The sequence below is a fragment of the Castanea sativa genome, chromosome 12 (assembly GCF_040712315.1).
Source record: "Castanea sativa cultivar Marrone di Chiusa Pesio chromosome 12, ASM4071231v1".
NCBI classification, from domain to species: Eukaryota; Viridiplantae; Streptophyta; class Magnoliopsida; order Fagales; family Fagaceae; genus Castanea; species Castanea sativa.
The window spans coordinates 15,542,623-15,562,253 of NC_134024.1; the positions used below are offsets into that span (position 1 = coordinate 15,542,623).

Here is a 19,631-nt window from a genome sequence, read left to right on the forward strand (position 1 = left end):
ATTTGAACCAATAACAACTAACCACCTATGATTTGGTGTAAAAATGTTGTGGACGTAGCACTTCTCATTTTTTAAAGCTAAAATCCGAACTAAAATTTCCGTCCCTTTTTCTTCTTTTTTTTTAATTTATTTATTTAAATAATAAAGTCCATAAAATTTAACATCATTTTAAATTTGACTTACATCCTTTTCCAATATTTTTTATAAATAATATATATATATATATATATATATATTTAAAAAGGCTTACATCCATTGCTTTGGATCATAAAAAGCAATAGCATTCGCATTAGGGTGTAAAACCCTTCAAATTGCTATTTTGACAACATACATTTTCAAATTGAACTATACTCGGGTGTTTTATTAAAAAAATTTAGCAACCATGAACAATATGATTGTGTTTTGTGAATATACAACTTATTGTAGCTAGAGGCTAAAACTGAAATACTATATTTTATTGTCTTTCTTCCAGTTATCTTTTTTTATCATTATTAAAGTTGTAACTTGTAAATAAGTCAAACCAAGTTAAGTATTAAAAGTTTAGACTTACTTATTTAGTTTTATTTCAAACGCAATCCAAACTTGAATTTATTATCAAATCAGATTATATGTTTAAGTTTGGTTATTTTCTTGTCGAATAAGTTCGAGCATATTTATAAATTACTTGATTAACTTATTCTTTTTCAATATACAGTAAAACCGTGACTTAAATTTTTATCCATCACAAACCAACTAGTTATATTATTAGTAACTACCAATGGTAATTTATATATCATATGGACCTATTTACAAATTTACATAATGTAATCTCAAGTCTAAATATATATAGTTTAAATGAGCCTTATATTCACGAATACATTATTATGTATGAATTTGACTCATTAAATAGTCAAGCCTAACGTTGGGCTTGAGTTTGGTTTGTTAACTAACGTAAACAAATGTTCAAGATGTTTGTAAATAACTTAGTTCATTAACAACACTATATGCAAGCACGCTTAAATTTGATCTTGTGTATCCATCGTATCTCGTCCAATACACTTGAGAATTGGACGAGAAGCTCTACCCATTTTGATTGTACCATTATATCATCGATATAAAACCCACTCTTCACAAATAAAATCCAACAAATTTTAACAGGCTTACTAGCAATTTTTAAAGCACACGTGTGACTTGTTAAATACTTATATTTTTAGGTATAAAATATTTGGCTTATTTACTAAAAGATAAAAAGGGTGTTTGTATAAGCGATTGCAAAACGGTGTTTTGAGTTTAAAATGAGTTTTTGTTAAAAAGTTATGGAGAGTTATTGTTTTGAAACAGAATTTTGGGTTTTAAAAAAAATAAAAAATTTTAAGGCTCCCAGATGCCTAACCAAACTGATCAAAAAACAAGGAGAATAAAGTTTTTATCCAAACTCATTATATGACATTCATAAAATCATTCATTTGTATAATAATAACATGACTCGGTAAATTATTTAAATGTCTCATTAAATATGTAATGAAAAAAGTACATTTGGATGATCATTTGAATTGTCACATTGTGAATTTGAAGAATTTTCCTTATAACCAATTTTAGGAAATAAACTCTATCCAAACATAAAATAACTTTATAAGACACAAAGTGATTTTTTTAAGCAAATAAGTTAGATGTTTTTTTTAACCTTTTTTATTATTATTTTTTTCTTTCAAATAGTGAGCCTAAATTAAAAGTATAATTTGGATTTTTTTTTTTTTTTTTTAATGTGAAATTCATGTAACGGGTCAAAAGCTCTTAACAGACCTGGACCTAGGAAAGCCCAGATCCGAAGACAGATAGCTCCTTAAAGTTCACTGCCAAACCATACACCGTTACTCCGCCAAAACTTTCAGGAAAGCAGAGCACAGCTGACAGCACCGCTGAAACAGGTGGTTTCTATGGCAAACCGCTCGCTCTTTACCACTCTAATAAGACGGTAGGTCCCACCTTTCACCTTTCACCTTTCACCTCTCTCTCTTTCTCAGTTCTCGCAATTGACACTTTGAAATTTGAATCTAACCAAAAACGCAGCGTCAAGCATCAACTCGGAGCAACAAGTCCGTGGAGACCCATATCCTCAAAATCATCACCACTAAACGTTAAGGCACAATCTGGAATCGGTAACAAAGACCTCATGACCGAGATTCTGAGGCTCAAATCCCCAAAGCGCAGCGCAATTACCTTGCTTCAGAATCGAGCCGAGCAAGGCCACAAGCTCTCAATCTCCGAGCTTCGACGCATCACCAGGCAACTAATCAAGTCTAAACGCCATGACCACGCACTCGAGGTTTCAAGTTCAACTCTATCACTTATAAATATAACCCATTTTCATTTTAACCCAGTTCTTTATTCCGCGAAAAAAGACTTTACCAGTTGAGTTACAAGTAAATAATCACTTATATAAACTGGATGGACCAATGTGGACTTTTTTTGATAGATATGATAGGATTTGAAACTATTGCATGTACTTTATAATGATTACTTTTTATTGTTAGGTCAAGGCATCAATAGAAATAGATTTTTTTTTTGGTGTAGGCGAGATTCAATCCAGACTCTTATTTAAGTGACTTTATAAATTGAGTTAACTGGAACCCACAATGTATACTCAACACACTCCTTCACAATGCTGTCACTGTGTCACGCAATCCAATCCACACAATACACAATACTCCATAATTAATGAAAAGTAATTCCATATTGAAATTTAATTTCTGTCTCAATATTAATGTCAGTAATCTGTGTGAAGAATTCCATTGTGTTATTGCTAATTTTAGGTTGTGCGTCAGTGTCACTATTAGTATTAGTTCACTAATAAGCACAGTCAAGTGGCTGTAAAGGAGTAGCAAGAATGCAAGATTATATTTAGCATTGCTAACTATGTTATTGTTAGGTAGTTCATTAAATAACATGTGATGTGTTTGTTTAATGTACAGATAGTAACATGGATGGAAACTAGAAACGGTTTCCGGATGTCACCGGGTGATCATGCTGTCAAACTGGAATTAATCATCAAAGTGTGTGGTTTAAGAGAGGGTGAAGACTATTTTACACGATTAACTGACAGTGCTTCAAAGAAAGCGGCATGTCTAGCTCTTCTTCACGGTTATGTCAAAGAGAGGGACACCAAGAATGCCGAGGCCCTAATGGTGAAGTTGAGTGGGATGGGACTGATTGTGACTACTCATCCTTTTAACGAAATGATGAAGCTGTATATGGCCACATCTCAGTGTGAGAAAGTGCCACTTGTCATTCAACAGATGAAGCGAAACAATCTACCCCGAAATGTTCTGTCTTACAACCTTTGGATGAATGCATGTGGTGAGGTATCTGGGGTTGCTTCAGCTGAAATGGTTTTCAAAGAAATGGTGAGTGATAAGAACATACAAGTTGGATGGAGCACCCTTTCGACTTTGGCTAACGTTTATATAAAGGCAGGACTTGTTGACAAGGCTATTTTGGTCCTCAAGAATGCAGAAGAGAAGCTGTCTACTTGTAACCGCCTTGGTTATTTCTTCCTCATTACACTGTATGCCTCTTTGAATGATAAGGAGGGAGTATTGAGGCTCTGGGAAGGTAGCAAAGCTGTAGGAGGGAGAATCACATGTTCCAATTACATGTGTGTACTGTCATGCTTGGTGAAGCTAGGTGATATTGTAGAGGCTGAGAGAATTTTTATGGAATGGGAATCTAGCTTTCGGAATTATGACATTAGAGTCTCCAATGTACTTCTAGGTGCTTATATGCGGAATGGAATGGTAGACAAAGCTGAGTCATTGCATCTTCACACGTTGGAGAGAGGTGGGTGTCCAAATTACAAGACTTGGGAGATTCTCATGGAGGGATGGGTGAAAAGCAAAAACATGGACAAAGCCATTAATGCCATGAAGAAAGGATTTGCTATGTTGAAGCATTGTGATTGGAGGCCATCACATGGTATTCTAATGGTCATAGCGGAGTACTTTGAAAAGCATGGGAGTTTTGAAGATGCAAATTGGTATATTAGACTCATCCACAGTTGTGGTCTTGCAAGTTTACCTTTGTATAAATCATTGCTTAGAATGCACCTTCAAGCTAAGAGACCAGCTTTTGACATCCTTAAGATGATGGAAAAAGATAAAATCGAGATGGATGATGAGACTTCTGCACTTGTTCAAGCCTTCAATGTTTAAGCAAAGTTGTTGTCATGGATTAAGTCCCAGTGGCTTCTAGCAAAGACGTGGAATACAGTTCATATTTTTGGATTGCCTGATCTGGGTTTAAAGATTCACGAGGAAAACTTGACGCATGAGGTGAAATCATATACAACTGAAGATTCTCTTGAAGAGGATAGGATAATAGCTTATGTACCCAGCGCAAGCTTTTCAAAAAAGTTTTTTTTTTTTAGAAGAAGCAGAAGTTTAATCCAAAAGCTCATTCTAATTGTTCTGATTATAATTGTGCAGATCTTGGAAGGCAGATGTCACTTGGGCACATTTCCTTCAGGGAGATTGTGGCAGTCAACTGATAAGATAATTAATTATCATTTTTGGAGGTATTAACATCCAGCAATTATTTTATTGAACTGCAGCATTGTAATTGTCATTGCAAAAGATGCATATGTATAATATTTCCTAGTAAATTTGCAATTCTCATTCATCATTTTTGCTAATCTTACATGCATGATATTCAGATCAAGAATATCAGCTCTAGTCCACATCCTTTATAGTTTTATATAACCCACTAACAATCATTCATACACCTTATGCAGGTAGCCTTAAGTACGTGCTCAGAGATATAAAGACTTCAAGTCGATTCTGCAGTCAAAATTTTTTGTGTAATTCCTTGCTGTGCTCTAGCAATTTATCCTGAGGTGGCATACATTCTTTAATAAGATGGATCTCAAGGAAATCTTGGAACCAAGAATCGAGTAAAGGTATGGTCTCTGCATCAATCAGGTTTATGCCTATGATTTCCTCAGTCATTTGAGCCCAGCATCCAATCCAGCCAGCAGCAATATCCACAAAGCCTATTGTTTCACCCCCAAAAAAGCGCTTCCCCTCGAGACTACTTTCAAAAATCTTCAAATTCTCACGAGCTTCTTTCGCAGCTCTCTCTTGTTCCTCCCCCTTTTTGCTAAATGCAGCCAACAGTGCCAGCACACACTGAAAAGAGTAGACTGATTATTGTTTTTAGAGCTTGAAATAAGAATTTGCTATTCTATGCTAGTTAGCTTAGATGGAAATGGCATGTTGGCATGTACTCATAATCCTGCATGAAAATCTTGTGCTTAGGTGGCGTTTGGATCCAGATTATTTTTTCCACGTTTTGCTTTTTTTTTTTTTTTTTTTTCTGCTGCGGGGGGACAAACATGCAGTGCGCGCACTATTCGTGCACTGTGCACGCACTGTTCACGTACTTTTTTAGCAATTTTTTTTATTAAAAATGGGTCCTGCAACACTATTCACACATTTAGAAATTATTTTGCTACAGTGTTTTTAGTTTTCAGTTTTCAGCAATAAGTTCTATCCAAACGGACCCTTATTTTAAGATTGTTGTCTTGTAAGAAAAACTCTATATAAGTCATCTAGTATTTGAATTACCAATAGTCATCCAACTGATGCACACGTTCTTTTTAATGAATAAGAGCATAATTTAAGAGCTATCCCTTATGATCAAGGCTGTGATAGTTGGTGTAACCAGCGTAGTAGTTCATATAACTAATCTCATAGAGAAGGTGGCCTTTTCATAACTTATCATCGGCGAATTTGGCCTAGAACCGTGCTTTTGCCCTTTCATATGGATCTATTGGAAGGAGAGGATTCTGCTTCCAAACCTACCCACAACCCACAGAATCCAAGTGCTGATCATACATCGCGCCGCCTTCACTGTTCTGCCAACAGCCACTAACAGTAGCCTATGACCATTGATCTGATTTCAAAGGTAATGTCTAACCCGGTCCTTTTTCTTTTTAACTCAAGTACCCTTTAGTGAGTGTTTGGAAAGCTGATGCGTTTCAGCGTTTTACGTTTTGCCTTTTTTTTTTATTTTTATTAGTGCTTGGTGTGCTGTTCATGGGACATGAACAGTGCAAATAGACAAATGAACAGTGTTTTTTAGTGTTAATAGTAATCGGAAATTATTTTTTTATTATTTTATGTTTTTAGCAAAATAAGCGATATTCAAACGCATTTGTCTTTGAAAACCCTCATCCAACCCATTTGTTAATCAAGTTCCCCCTCTTGTTTTTGACCCACCCAATTAGGAAGCCTTCTGGATTTTAATATTCCCTAATCCAGGCCAATTAAACTACACAAACCAACCCAAGTTAGTTTTTAAATCCAAGCCTTTAAGTGAGTGCTCTCCCACTATCCCAAAAAAAAAGAAAAAGAAAGGAGAGCACAAAATCCAAACCTGTCAACAAGCCCAATCCCAGCAACTATTTGGGAGAACAGTCTTAGAAACCCATTCCAACGATTTGTCCAGAGGAAATCACAGCAACTATTTGTTGAAGCACTATTTTAGAGAATCATGGTAATGTTAGAAGCACCTTATTTTGATGGTTGTAAAAATAATCCAAGGGATTTTGTCAATTGGATGAATGGGATGGAGCAATTCTTTGAGCAAGCAAATTTTGCAGATAACAAAAAGGTTAGGTATGCAAAGTTGAAGTTAAGAGGTGGAGTACAAATGTTTTGGGAGAATCTTGAATATTTCCGCTATTTAAAGTATGAACCTGCCATTAGTGTGTGAGAAGATATGAAAGAAAAACTTTGTGATGAGTATTTGTCACCAAACTTTCGAGCTAAGTATCTACCATAATCTCAGTGTGGTACTTTTCAAGTTGAAGCAAAGAGGATGAATTCTCATCCCATTTCATGTCCTCAGTGCACTTTTGAACAATCTACCAAGGAATTAAATGAATTATCTGAAAAACTCAAAAAAAATGTTCAAGACATGCTTGCTCAAATGAAGCAAATGAAGACTCAAACTGATTCAATAGGGAAATCAAGGATAATTGATCACAATGAAATTATTGCTACCCCATAGAAGACAACATTAATGATGATATGTTGGTAGTGGAGAAACCTCAAGTGACACCAAAGCCTAATGTTGACAAAGACGTACACGCCTCGGCAAGTGTTGCTTTAACATGCGTGCAAGGAAATAAATCTATTAAAGAACAACAAGGTGAAGAGATGGTTTCTCAAGAGAGTATTATGTTAGAGGGTGCACATGATGTGATATTGGAAGCTAATGAAGACAAACTGTTTGCTAAAGTGAAAAAAGTTGATAACATAGTGCTTCCAATGGTTCAAGATAAGATTATATTGATTCCACACATTGATTTTATTATTCCAGAAGAGTTTGACATGGTGAAATTCAAGGTTTTTCTTTTCTCTATGCTCCTTAGGGTGATTCCAGACTTGAAGCAAGTGTTACTTGTCAGCAATCTAATCCGTTAACGCTTTAGAACTTGAGGTCGAGCTTTCTCCAACTAGAGGAGAATGATGCGAGAGATGCAAGAAGATTATTATTTAATATTATTTATGTTTGCAAATCAATTGTATTTTAATGTTTTAGGTCCTATTAGTTTATTAGGCTATTAGCATTTTAATTTGGAAGCAAGGTTATTTTTGTAATAAGGTAATTAGAGTTTCCTAGCCAATTAGAATTAGGGTTTAGCAATCCTTTATAAGCAACTTATTATACTCCTTGAGGAGTTAGTTGATATTTTAATGAATGAAAACAATGGTCATTTGGTCTTTTTTTGGTCTGGTGCTAACTCTAGATCCACCCTAAGTGTTGACTCTTAGTGGTTTCCCTGCTTAGTGCTGACTCCAAATAAGGCCTAAGTACTGACTCTTAGGTCATATCTATATATTTTATTGTTGTTTCAATTTTGTTCTTGTTGTCCTGCGTCAAATATATTCAAGAATTATGAGTGACTCTGCCAAGGGTTTAGCCAAGGGTTTATCATCACGGATAAGGACTGGAATTTTTTTATAAACAGGATTGTAGTGCAGGAGCATGGGACTTTTGTTTTGGAGATCCTCTTCCACACACTGGTACTGGATCCCTTTCAGTTTCAAAGCCCACTTAACTCTGGGCATAAGGACTTTCCCAATATCCTAGCAACTTCACGGAGTCTTCAGCCATTCTTAATTTCTACAAAGCAGGTATCTCATGGCAATTTATAGATGTACCTCTCTCAATGTCTAGAAATAAATTTTACTGAAAGTCCTAAAAATAAATTTTGACTCGCAATATTTGTATTTAAATAAATATTGACGTCTAGAATAATTTAGCCGCCTTGATGGACTTCTTTTTCTGGGCGCATGACAAATGAAAAAAATAAATAAATAAATAAATAAAGAAGAAGAAGCAGAAGAAGAAGAAGAAGACAGGGAAAAGGAAAACCAATCCCACCATAAATGATGACAACAGAAAAAGAGAGAAATTGTAATGAAGTCAGATTGATTTTTGCAAAAGAAGTCTGAACATTAGGCCCACAGCAAGGATAAATTTTTGTAAAACTAATTTACTCCATAAACTTTACATACCTGCCAAATAAGTACCTTAGTTAGTCTAAAAAAAAAAAAAAAAACTCAAACCCAAAGAAAAGCAAGGTCTCCAGAAACCAAGTGGTTCCAATTTATATTGAGAGTACCTACCCCATAGATATGTTGAATTGGGTGGGCCTATATACACATATAAATTCGCAGAAAAACTAACAATATAGTTCAAGTATATTTAATGGTTGCTTTATGCTAGTATAAACCAGAATGAAGTTGTTTATTTTATTTTTATTATTATTATTTTGAGATAGAAGCTGTTAAAATATTGAAGGGCTTGCCAAAGCTTCAAGAAGCAAGAAGTTGGTCTGGGTATGGTTTTTCAAGAAGCAAGAAGGGTTACAATATCGAAACTTGTTTGCCTAAGTGTGACCCTTCTCTTAAAAATAAAAAGAACTGGATATGGTTTTTCGATAAGAAAAACTCTTGAGACTTTTAAGAAACCAAGAACTTGGTCTGGGTTAGGCTTTTTGAACCAAGAAAAGCTTAGGATTGTAGGAAACGAAGAACTGGGTTTGGCTTTTAGAGAACTTGCTTTTCATTGGGTTTGAGTTTTTTTTTTTTTTTTTTTTTTTAACTCAGGTGAGGGACACATGAATATTCCGTTAGGTTTTTAACAATAGATTAACTGAGGTACTTATTTGGCAGGTATGTAAAGTTTATAGAGTAAATTGACAAATAAAAAAGTTCAAGGGGTGTTTTAGCCACTACTTCAAAGTTTAGGAAGTGTGTGAACATTTTTCCCTTGTTAAAGCTTGGGTCCAGTTCTATATGCTGTAAGTTTGGGGTAAATAATTATCAAGTGAAAGTTAAATGCATTGATCAATAAGCCATGTAGTTATGCTATATTGCTATATTGACCCAAAAAAAAAAAAAAACTACATGAACCTAAGATGTACATAACTACATATACCTAAAAAACTGTAAATAAATTTTATCCAAATCCCTATGGATGAATCCCACGCAAGATGGATCAAAGCTATTCTTGGAATATCCACTTCTATTCTTAAAGACTTCATAGGTTCCCAATGGGGTAAGCCTAACATACTTAGTCCTATATGCTGCTTTACTAATCGAGAGAAAATCTAGTACCACAATTTATCTCACAACTTTTTTACCACATTGTGGTAGAGTGTGAGTGGTGGAGGAAAAATTGTGAGTTTATGTGTAAGTAATAAACAATCACTCACAGTCTATTATGTCAAAGTTGTAACAAAAAGTTGTAAAAAAGTGTGTGGTCCTAAAACTATTCACTAATTGAAGCTTAAATTAGATGATCAAGGACAAGCCACCTATGTTGCCATGCAATTGAACATACTCAAAAATCAAAAAGATGCATCCAATCCCTCACCCCCAACATCACATCACAAAACGAAAGCACAAAAACACCCCAAATTGCCGAAAACATGTACTTCCAATATTGCATATATATAATATTGCCTAGTAATTTTGCAATTCTTATTCATCAGATTTTGCTTATCTTACATGCATGATATTCATATCAAGAATATCAGCTTAAGTCCATATCCTTTATAGTTTTATATAACCCACTAACAATCATGCATACGCCTTATGCAGGTAGCCTTAAGTACGTGCTCGGAGATATAAAGACTTCAAGTCGATGCTGCAGTCAAAATTTTTTGTGTAATTCCTTGCAGTGCTCTAGCAATTTATCCTGAGGTGGCATACATTCTTTAATAAGAGGGATCTCAAGAAAGTCTTGGAACCAAGAATCGAGTAAAGGCATGGTCTCTGCATCAATCAGCTTTATGCCTATGATTTCCCCAGTCATTTGAGCCCAGCATCCAATCCAGCCAGCAGCAATATCCACAAAGCCTATTGTTTCACCCCCAAAAAAGCGCTTCCCCTCAAGACCACTTTCAAGAATCTTCAAATTCTCACGAGCTTCTTTCACAGCTCTCTCTTGTTCCTCCCCCTTTTTGCTAAATGCAGCCACCAGTGCTGGCACACACTGAAAAGAGTAGACTGATTAATGTTTTTAGAGTTTGAAATAAGAATTTGCTATTCTATGCTAGTTAGCTTAGATGGAAATGGCATGTTAGCATGTACTCATAAAGCTGCATGAAAATCTTGTGCTTATTTTAAGATTGTTGTCTTGTAAGAAAAATCTCTATATAAGTCATCTAGTATTTGAATTACCAATAGTCATTCAACTGATGCATACATTCTTTTTAATGAATATGAGCATAATTTAAGAGCATAATATGAGCATAGTAGTTCATATAACTTATCTCATAGAGAAGGTGGCCTTCTCTTACCTTATCATCGGCGAATTTGGCCCAGAACCGTGCTTTTGCCCTTTCATATGGATCTATTGGAAGGAGAGGATTCTGCTTCCACACCTCATCAATATATTCAAGAATTATGAGTGACTCTGCCAAGGGTTTATCATCATGGACAAGGACTGGAATTTTTTTATAAACAGGGTTGTACTGCAAGAGCATGGGACTTTTGTTTTTGAGATCCTCTTCCACATACTGGTACTGGATCCCTTTCAGTTTCAAAGCCCACTTAACTTTAAGGGAATAAGGACTTACCCAATAGCCTAGCAACTTCACAGAGTCTTCAGCCATTCTTAATTTCTACAAAGCAGGCATCTCATGGCAATTTATAGATGTACCTCTCCCAATGTCTAGAAATAAATTTTACTGAAAGTCCTAAAAATAAATTTTGACTCGCAATATTTGTTTTTAAATAAATATTGACGTCTAGAATAATTTAGCCGCCTTGATGGACTTTTTTTTTTTTTTTCTCTGAGCACATGACAAATGAAAAGAAAAAAAGAGAAGACAGAGGGAAAACCAAGCCCACCATGGATGATGACAGCATAAAAAGAGAGAAATTGTAATTAAGTCAGATTATTTTTGCAAAAGAAGTCTGAAAATTAGGCCCACAACAAGGATTATATTTTGTAAACATGCCGGTCTCGTGAGACCATTGTGTGAGGCTCATATGTTAGTGAGACAATAGTTTTAAGAGACAAGTGCAAAAAATACCCACCTCCACAACAAGGGAGCACCAAAACCATTGGCCAAATATATATACATATATATATATATATATATATATATATATATATATATATATATTTCTTTCTTTTTTTAAGTTGTTTCTATTGTAGGTTACGGGTAAATAATTATCAAGTGAAACTTAAATACATCTGTCAAAAAGCCACTTAGTTATGCTGTATTGCTATATTGACCCCAAAAAAAAAAAAACATGAAACTAAGATGTACATAACTACATATACCCAAAAAAAAAAAAATTATAGATAAATTTTATCCAAATCCCTATGGATGAATCCCAAGTAAGATGGATTAGAGCTATTCTTGGCAGTGGCGGCTCCAAGAATATTTTCTAGAGTGGTCATTAAGAAACTTAAATTACACAAAATTTAATTAAAAGAGAACTTCATATATTGACCCAAAAAAAAAACACACACACTCACACAAATACATAAAGTCTTACAATTTCTTTCCACACATTTTTTTATTTTGAAATTTTTGCATAATAGTCTCATTACCAATGTTGTAAGTTACATCTCTATCAAAATTTTAGTTCGATAAAAATTTTCTTGGGATTTTTTTTTTTGTTTTTGTAAGGACCTAATATATTGTTAAGGGGACTAAAGTTTAAGGACAATGTTTGGCTACAAATTTAATTATACCCTAAGGCTACGACTATCGTTAAATAAATTGACATTATCAATTTTGAAAATCTAATTTTTGAATTAAATGTTCTTATAACGCATGTCAAAGTTCATGTGAATTGTATGTTATTTACTTTTGATCCATAAATTTATTTTTTATGTATAATTTTATACTACAAAAACTTGAAATTTAAATATTTGATTAATGATATAGCTATTAATTTTTTATTTTCTTGAAATTTTGGAAATATGGAGGATATAAGAAAAAAATGTATCCATTTGTGGATTTGTCAAAATTCACGTACAATAAAATAAAATATTGAGTAGAGTTATAGCTTTAGTTTACAATCGAGTTTGTTACCAAATTTTGTCCAAAATTTAATTATATTGGGCCTAAAAAATTTTAGGGTGGTTACAAATATTTTTTAAGGATTAAAAAATCATAAATTTTTAAAATTTATATATAATAAAAAAAAATTCAAGTTAGGGTGATCCTATGACCGCCCTGAACTAAACGTAGAGTTGCCAATGATATTTGGAATATCAACTTCTATTCTTAAGAGTTCATAGGTTCCCTATGGGTGAACCCAACGCACCTAGTCTTGCATGTTGTTTTACTAAGTGAGACAAAATCTAGTACCACAATTTATATTACAACTTTTTTGTTATAATTGTTATGTTGCAGAGTATGAATGATGAAGGAAAAATAGTGGGTTCATATGTAAGTAATAGATAATTACTTACAATCTGTCATATTAGAGTTGTAACAAAAAGTTGTGAAAAAGTATGTAGTTCTAGAACTACTCACTAATTAAAGCTTAAATTAGATGATGAAGGATGTGGTGGGCCTTTTGTGTTGTTGGGCTTTAACTTCTTCTGTTGTACCACGGCCCGTGATTCTAGGGTAAGAGAGTTGGGGCTAGCCTAAGTGAAATACACCTTAGACCAGTTTGTGCACAAGTTGGGCCTTTCCAATACAGACGCGCCTCGACTGGGGTATTGAGTGTATGGCGTGTCCACAATAGGAACAACTGTTACAAATATTACAGTAGGAAATACAATATGGCAAAGTAACTATAACATTTAACAAATAAAACTAACGCCTAAATAAAAGGACAAATAAATCTAACAAGGTTATGGCAAAATAATACAACCACGAATAACAAAGTTACAACAAGTAGTTTAGTAATAAGGTAACAAACTAATCATTCATCAATCAAAAAGTAAAACTCATATGCCCAAGAAATGGGCTTAGCTTTTCAACAATACAAGTCCAAAAGGAAACCAATCTCTAATGTAAATAACCTCAAAGAAGGCTTCTGCCATAGAGATTACACACTTTTGAAAAATGACCTAAATGGCTTAAACTTTGACACTCAATTTCTCAGAGAGTGGGTTTGTCAAGAGAAAGAAAAATGGGTAGCCTATTGATGCATGCCTCTATTCTTATCACTTATGCTTTTCTTTGATTTGTTTTGTTTTGTTTTATTTCTTTCTTATTTTTTTCTTGTTCTACCTCTATTTCTTTCTGTGGTGATGATACCTCTTTTTTTGATGATCCTCTACTGTTCATAGCTACCACCCTTTATACTGTCTGCTATGATGGAATTTACCATTTTTATCCCTTAACCACTTTTAGCTCCTTATGGGTGTCTTTCCAAAATTGCCCACTGGCCTGTTGATCGCCCAACCACTACCATTGCACGAAATGTGTTAGCTGCACCGCTCCTCATTCCTAGACAAAATGGTTTGTCTTGTTTCTTACCTTCCTCTATTCTCACTACACTCATCTGGATAAGGATTAAGCCTCTCCCTTACCTACTTCTATAGCATGCATCAAGTGGTCTCAACTCTTTCTTATTTCTTTTGGGTAAGATGTCATCTCACCAAGACATTTCTCCCAAATAAGTTTAAGCGGAAACCCCAAAATAGACCCTTTTTTTCTCCTCACTGCCAAATCACACCCTCTGATACCCTTGACCCGTGGCCTACCTTCCATGTATTGGCTGGGTACAAGTAGGTGGTGCTTGGGCCCTTTATGTATGCTCCACTTCCATCTAAGTCTATTCCTTTCTAGCCTTCACGCCATTCCTACTACCTTCATGTTTGTTTAATTCTGTTGTATGTTCTGGTGGGTGTTTAACTTTTGCAACATGAAGGACATATAGGCTTTTAGGCTTATGTCCCTTGCCTTTCACTCCTTTCCTGGGCTAGGCATTGCTTAGGTGAAGGCCCTCTCCTACCTGCCTAGCCCATGTTCCTTTCTTTTTGATATTCGTGGGCCTCTTGGCTGGGATCCTGCCATGCTACTTCATTTTCCTACTATATCATTGCCTCTCTTTTATTTCTTGTTACCCGTGGGCTTACGGGCTAATGCTCCTATCATGCCAGTCCACTTTCCACATCTTTACCTCTTTTGGGCTTTACTAGCCAACATTCCTACTATGCTAGCCCATTTCATTCTTCGGACTTCCTCGACCAATTTACTTTTTCTTTACCTCTTTTACTCTCACGAGTTTTTTTGGTAAATACTTTGGGCTTCCTCTACCCAATTACCACATCTTTACCTCTTATTACTTTTCAGGCTTATTGGCCTTTAAGCCAACCCAATGAATTTATTAATTCACTTTCTGGGCTTTCTCGGCCCATTTACTTCCTTTTTACCTCTTATTATTCGTATAGGTCTACTGCCTATTATTCTTGCCATTTTGTCTTGCTGGGCTTGCTTCACAATTTTCTATTCTCACTTTCTTCATATTGTTGGGCTTCTCTTGTTATTGGGCCATTTGTCAAAAGTGAGCATCAACAAAGGACAAGCCACGTATGTTGCCATGCAATTGAACAATCTCAAAAATCAAAAAGATGCATCCAATCCCTCACCCCCAACATCACATCACAAAACAAAAGCACAAAAATACACCAAATTTCCGAAAACATGTACTTCCAATATTGCATATATATAATATTGCCTAGTAATTTTGCAATTCTTATTCATCAGATTTTGCTAATGGTACATGCATGATATTCAGATCAAGAATATCAGCTTAAGCCACATCCTTTATAGTTTTATATAATTCACTAACAATCATTCATACACCATATGCAGGTAGCCTTAAGTATGTGCTCAGAGATATAAAGACTTCAAGTTGATGCAGCAGTCAAAATTTTGTGGAATTCCTTGTTGTGTTCTAGCAATTTATCCTGAGGTGGCATACATTCTTTAATAAAAGGGACCTCAAGGAAATCTTGGAACCAAGCATCAAGTAAAGGCATGGTCTCTGCATCAATCAGGTTTATGCCTATGATTTCCCCAGTCATTCGAGCCCAGCATCCAATCCAGCCAGCAGCAATATCCACAAAGCCTATTGTTTCACCCCCAAAAAAACGCTTCCCCTCAAGACCACTTTCAAGAGTCTTCAAATTCTCACGAGCTTCTTTCGCAGCTCTCTCTTGTTCCTCCCCCTTCTTGCTAAATGCAGCCATCACTGGTGGCACACACTGAAAAGAGTAGACTGATTAAAGAATTGGCTATTCTATGCTAGTTAGCTTAGATGGAAATCGCATGTTAGAGCATTTGCATCAATGCAAAATAGAAAATAGCATCAATTTTACACATTCAACCCCCAAAATCATTCACATCAATCAAGCTAAAAATGTGTAATCTATAAAGTTGCTACAATAACTGCATTACAATAACACTATTTACTTTGCATATAGTTTTTTATATTCTTTTGATGCGTTTTCCAAGGCTAAAAGAAGAAAGTGGATAGTAATTATTATGTGTGAAGCAAGAGAAACAATTTAAAAAAATTAAAAAATTTTGATATTTTAATGTAATGTAGTATAAAATAAATAATCCGATGTAGGGTATTTTCAAAAGTGAGTATGTAAAATAGAAAAAGTAGGTTCTTCTGCTAAAATAGACAGAATTTTTTGCACGAACTAACGTAGATGCTGTTAGCATGCACTCATAAAGCTGCATGGAAATCTTGTGCTTATTTTAAGATTGTTGTCTTGTAAGAAAAATCTCTATATAAGTCATCAGTATTTGAATTACCAATAGTCCTCCAGCTGAAGCATACTTTCTTTTCAATGAATAAGAGCATGATTGAAGAGCTATCCCCAATAGTCAGGGGTGTGGTAGTTGGTGTAACCAGCATAGTAGTTCATATAACTAAACTCATAGAGAAGGTGGCTTCTTCTCTTACCTTGTCATCAGCGAATTTGGCCCAAAACCGTGCTTTGGCCCTTTCATATGGATCTATTGGAAGGAGAGGATTCTGCTTCCACACCTCATCAATATATTCAAGAATTACGAGTGACTCTGCCAAGGGTTTATCATCATGGACAAGGACTGGAATTTTTTTATAAACAGGATTGTACTGCAAGAGCATGGGACTTTTGTTTGGGAGATCCTCTTCCACATAGTGGTACTGGATCCCTTTCAGTTTCAAAGCCCACTTTACTCTAAGGGCAAAAGGACTTCCCCAATAGCCTAGCAACTTCACAGATTCTTCGGCCATTCTTAATTTCTACAATGCAGGTGTCTAACATCTCATGGCAATTTATTGATGTACCTCTCCCAATGTCTAGAAATAAATTTTGACTCGCAATGCTTTGTTTTCTTAAATAAATATTGACGTCTTGAATAATTTAGCCGCCTTGAATAATTTAGCCACCTTGTTGGACTTTTTTTTGTGAGTACATGACAATTTATGGATGTACCTCTCGCAATGTGTAGAAATAAATTTTGACTCGCAATGTTTGTTTTAAAGTTATACAATGGCTAAGAAAAGATGGTCAATATGCACCATATCTAGTTCTTTTATGGTCCGTTTAGATTGAGGGAGGAGAAAGAGAGTAAAGTGTAGTAGAGTAGATTTAACACAAAATTAACTTATTTTTAACCAACTTTACCCTACTCTTCTCCACTCTCCCTCCTTCCTCCCTCCATTCAAATAGGTCATTAATTAATGATCGCAGCAACCTTATCAGGTAAAAGTGGACAGTCCATCTTCTTCATGTTTACCATGAGACCAATATGGTAGCAGACAGACTAGTAAAAAAGGAAGTTTACAAGAAAACAGAGTTTTTGTTTATGAAACCTGCCCTATTTTTGTTTATGAGAAGTATATTAGGAACAATTTTCAAATAGGCACTCATAGAGAAGTGGCTGTATAAGAGCATGTGATCCGGTAATCTGTTTTCTTTTAAATAAAATTCATCTTTGCACCAAAAGATAAAAAGTTTGTTTTTAAATAAATATTGACGTCTAGAATAATTTAGCCGCCTTGATGGACTTTTTTTTTTCTGAGCACGCGACAAATGAAAAGATAACAAAAGAAGACAGGGAAAACCAATCCCACCATGGATGATGACAAAAGCAAAAGAGAGAACTTGTAATAAAGTCTTTTTTTTTCTTTTCTTTTTTTTTTGCAAAAGAAGTCTGAACATTAGGCCCATAACAAGGATAAATTTTAGTGTACGAAGGTCTAATGAGATCACCACAAGAGCAAAAGGGAGCACTAAACCCATTAGCCAAATTAAATAAACTAGCTGGCCGGCTGAGGTGTGGACCTGGCAGCAGCAGTGGGTGGCCGATGACATCGTTGGTGATCTCTTTCTATTGGAGCCGGTGAACATGTGTTGGTTTTATGTTTTAATTTTTTTAGGAAACAGAAAGTTTGGAATATAAAAAGGCAAAAAATTAGTACCTAATTAAAGAGGTGGACACGTGTCAAATTTTTATTTGTGGAGCAGGGAGAGTGGTACAAAAGATTTGGACTCTCATATTTAACTCAAAAATTAGGAAATAAAACTCTTTCTAAAAATAAATAATTAAAAACACATGGTGTAAAATTAGACTTTAATTGTAGGATCTAATCAAAACATTAGTATTACTATTTTTGAAATTTAATTAGTAAGACTTTCACTTTTAGAAAATATTTTGAATCTTGTACTAAAGAAAGATAAGAAATTTAGATTGAGAAGGGGAAAGGTTTTATTATGTGAAACAATATTTTTCTATCATCTAACATAATGTGTTGGAAACTTCTAAATAAATGATAAGAATATACCCATTTAAGTAAATTTATGACCTCCATTAATTAAATAGTTCTTGAAAAAAATTTCATTAATTATAGAAAAATGTTATATCTATAATATTTTTACAATTTTAATTTTTTAGGTTAAAAAAAAAGTATTTTCACAATAAATTTTAAGTAGTAAACTATTACTTGTAAACTAAAAAGTAATTTTAGTGATAACTTAAAATTAAAAACTAATAACAACTTACCAAATTAGATTAACCTAATTGCTAACTCATGCTATGCACAGGAACCTACTGATGTGGGATGAAATGCTCAGACAGTCCCTGGACGGTCATCACCTCGGCAACCGTCCAAGAGTTATCTTCAGGACGAGGTAACGAACAAGGCCGTCTTGGGGAGATAGCGAAGCTACGTCCCTCGTCCATGAGATGCGCACCGCTTGTCCCGAGAGGAGTCGTCCACATAATTTCTCATGGACGAGGATGTTACACTTGAAATTATCAAGCACATTTTACCACCCGTAATTCACGCCTAACCTCAGGCGACCGTTATAGGAGAGAATATAACTCCCAAACGGTTGTAGGAGTTATCCACGAACCCCCGGCTTCCTCAAATTCAAGAGAGGTTACAATCCCAAGTAACTACTCCTAAGGCACTATATAAGCACTTGTCGGGACCAATGAAAGGTAGGTTGAACAGTTTTTCCCAAAAGATTGGAACTCCAAAAATATAGAGAAAACTAACTTTACCATCGGAGGGTTCTTGGCCGGCGGTTCCGGTCACCTTTGATTGTTTTACTCTGTTTTTCAGGCCATTGGAAAGCGAGTTGTCCTTTCGAATCCGGATCATCCAGCCTACTGATTGAATCGCATCATCAGTTGGCGCCGTCTATGGGAAAGAGACTAACGAGAGTAGAGCAAACAAACACTATCCACTGTCCTTTTTGTTCGATCGTGTTTTTGTTGTCAAAGTTTACTCTGTCCCAGACAAAAGGCTGAATGGTTCGAACAAGATCAAGGGCTACCAGCCCAGGCCACCAGGAGAGTAGGGATGCATCTAGTAATCCCCTTCGCGATCGCAGATCAGCACCTATAATGCAACCGCCTTCTATGCAACACATACAATCCATGGCTGCCGCTATGGCAGAATTGACACGTCAGAACCAGGAGTTGAATAAGGAGATCAACCTCAGGAGGCAGCGCCAAGATGGGCACATGGAAGGACGGGCCCCAAGTCAGGAAGGAGGAGGGGAGAATGTCGAGTTCGAGAATCAGACAAAAGGTACCACTTCAAGAAGGATGCCGCACTTGGAGAGAGAGATGGACCAGATGAGGAAAGCCA

General features: G+C 35.3%; 3 protein-coding genes and 1 pseudogene across 6 annotated transcripts; 1 reads left to right on the top strand and 3 right to left on the bottom strand.

Annotated features, from left to right (window-relative positions):
• Positions 1 to 1,813: 1,813 nt before the first annotated feature.
• Positions 1,814 to 10,201, top strand: LOC142619292 (pentatricopeptide repeat-containing protein At5g27460). 4 transcript variants are annotated; one of them, XM_075792355.1, is made up of 5 exons: positions 1,814 to 1,954; positions 2,050 to 2,305; positions 2,952 to 4,361; positions 4,461 to 4,549; positions 10,149 to 10,201. In XM_075792355.1, the coding sequence occupies exons 1-3, from the start codon at positions 1,917 to 1,919 to the stop codon at positions 4,185 to 4,187; spliced, it is 1,530 nt and encodes a 509-aa protein (XP_075648470.1). In that variant the 5' UTR covers positions 1,814 to 1,916; the 3' UTR covers positions 4,188 to 4,361; positions 4,461 to 4,549; positions 10,149 to 10,201. The 4 variants fall into 4 exon arrangements, with proteins under 4 accessions (XP_075648470.1, XP_075648469.1, XP_075648468.1 ...); XM_075792354.1 differs by having other exon boundaries at positions 2,952 to 4,307; positions 10,149 to 10,193; XM_075792353.1 differs by lacking the exon at positions 10,149 to 10,201 and adding an exon at positions 4,766 to 4,904.
• LOC142619295 (glutathione transferase GST 23-like) lies at positions 4,801 to 8,154 on the bottom strand (annotated as a pseudogene).
• On the bottom strand, positions 9,966 to 11,251 carry LOC142619294 (glutathione transferase GST 23-like). Its single transcript, XM_075792357.1, has 2 exons — positions 10,850 to 11,251; positions 9,966 to 10,542 (listed from the first exon to the last, which is right to left on the bottom strand). Exons 1-2 carry the CDS (start codon positions 11,162 to 11,164, stop codon positions 10,201 to 10,203), a joined length of 657 nt encoding a protein of 218 aa, XP_075648472.1. The 5' UTR covers positions 11,165 to 11,251; the 3' UTR covers positions 9,966 to 10,200.
• A 3,904-nt stretch (positions 11,252 to 15,155) lies between these two features.
• On the bottom strand, positions 15,156 to 16,826 carry LOC142619293 (glutathione transferase GST 23-like). The gene is made up of 2 exons (XM_075792356.1): positions 16,449 to 16,826; positions 15,156 to 15,738 (listed from the first exon to the last, which is right to left on the bottom strand). The coding sequence occupies exons 1-2, from the start codon at positions 16,761 to 16,763 to the stop codon at positions 15,382 to 15,384; spliced, it is 672 nt and encodes a 223-aa protein (XP_075648471.1). The 5' UTR covers positions 16,764 to 16,826; the 3' UTR covers positions 15,156 to 15,381.
• Positions 16,827 to 19,631: the final 2,805 nt, after the last annotated feature.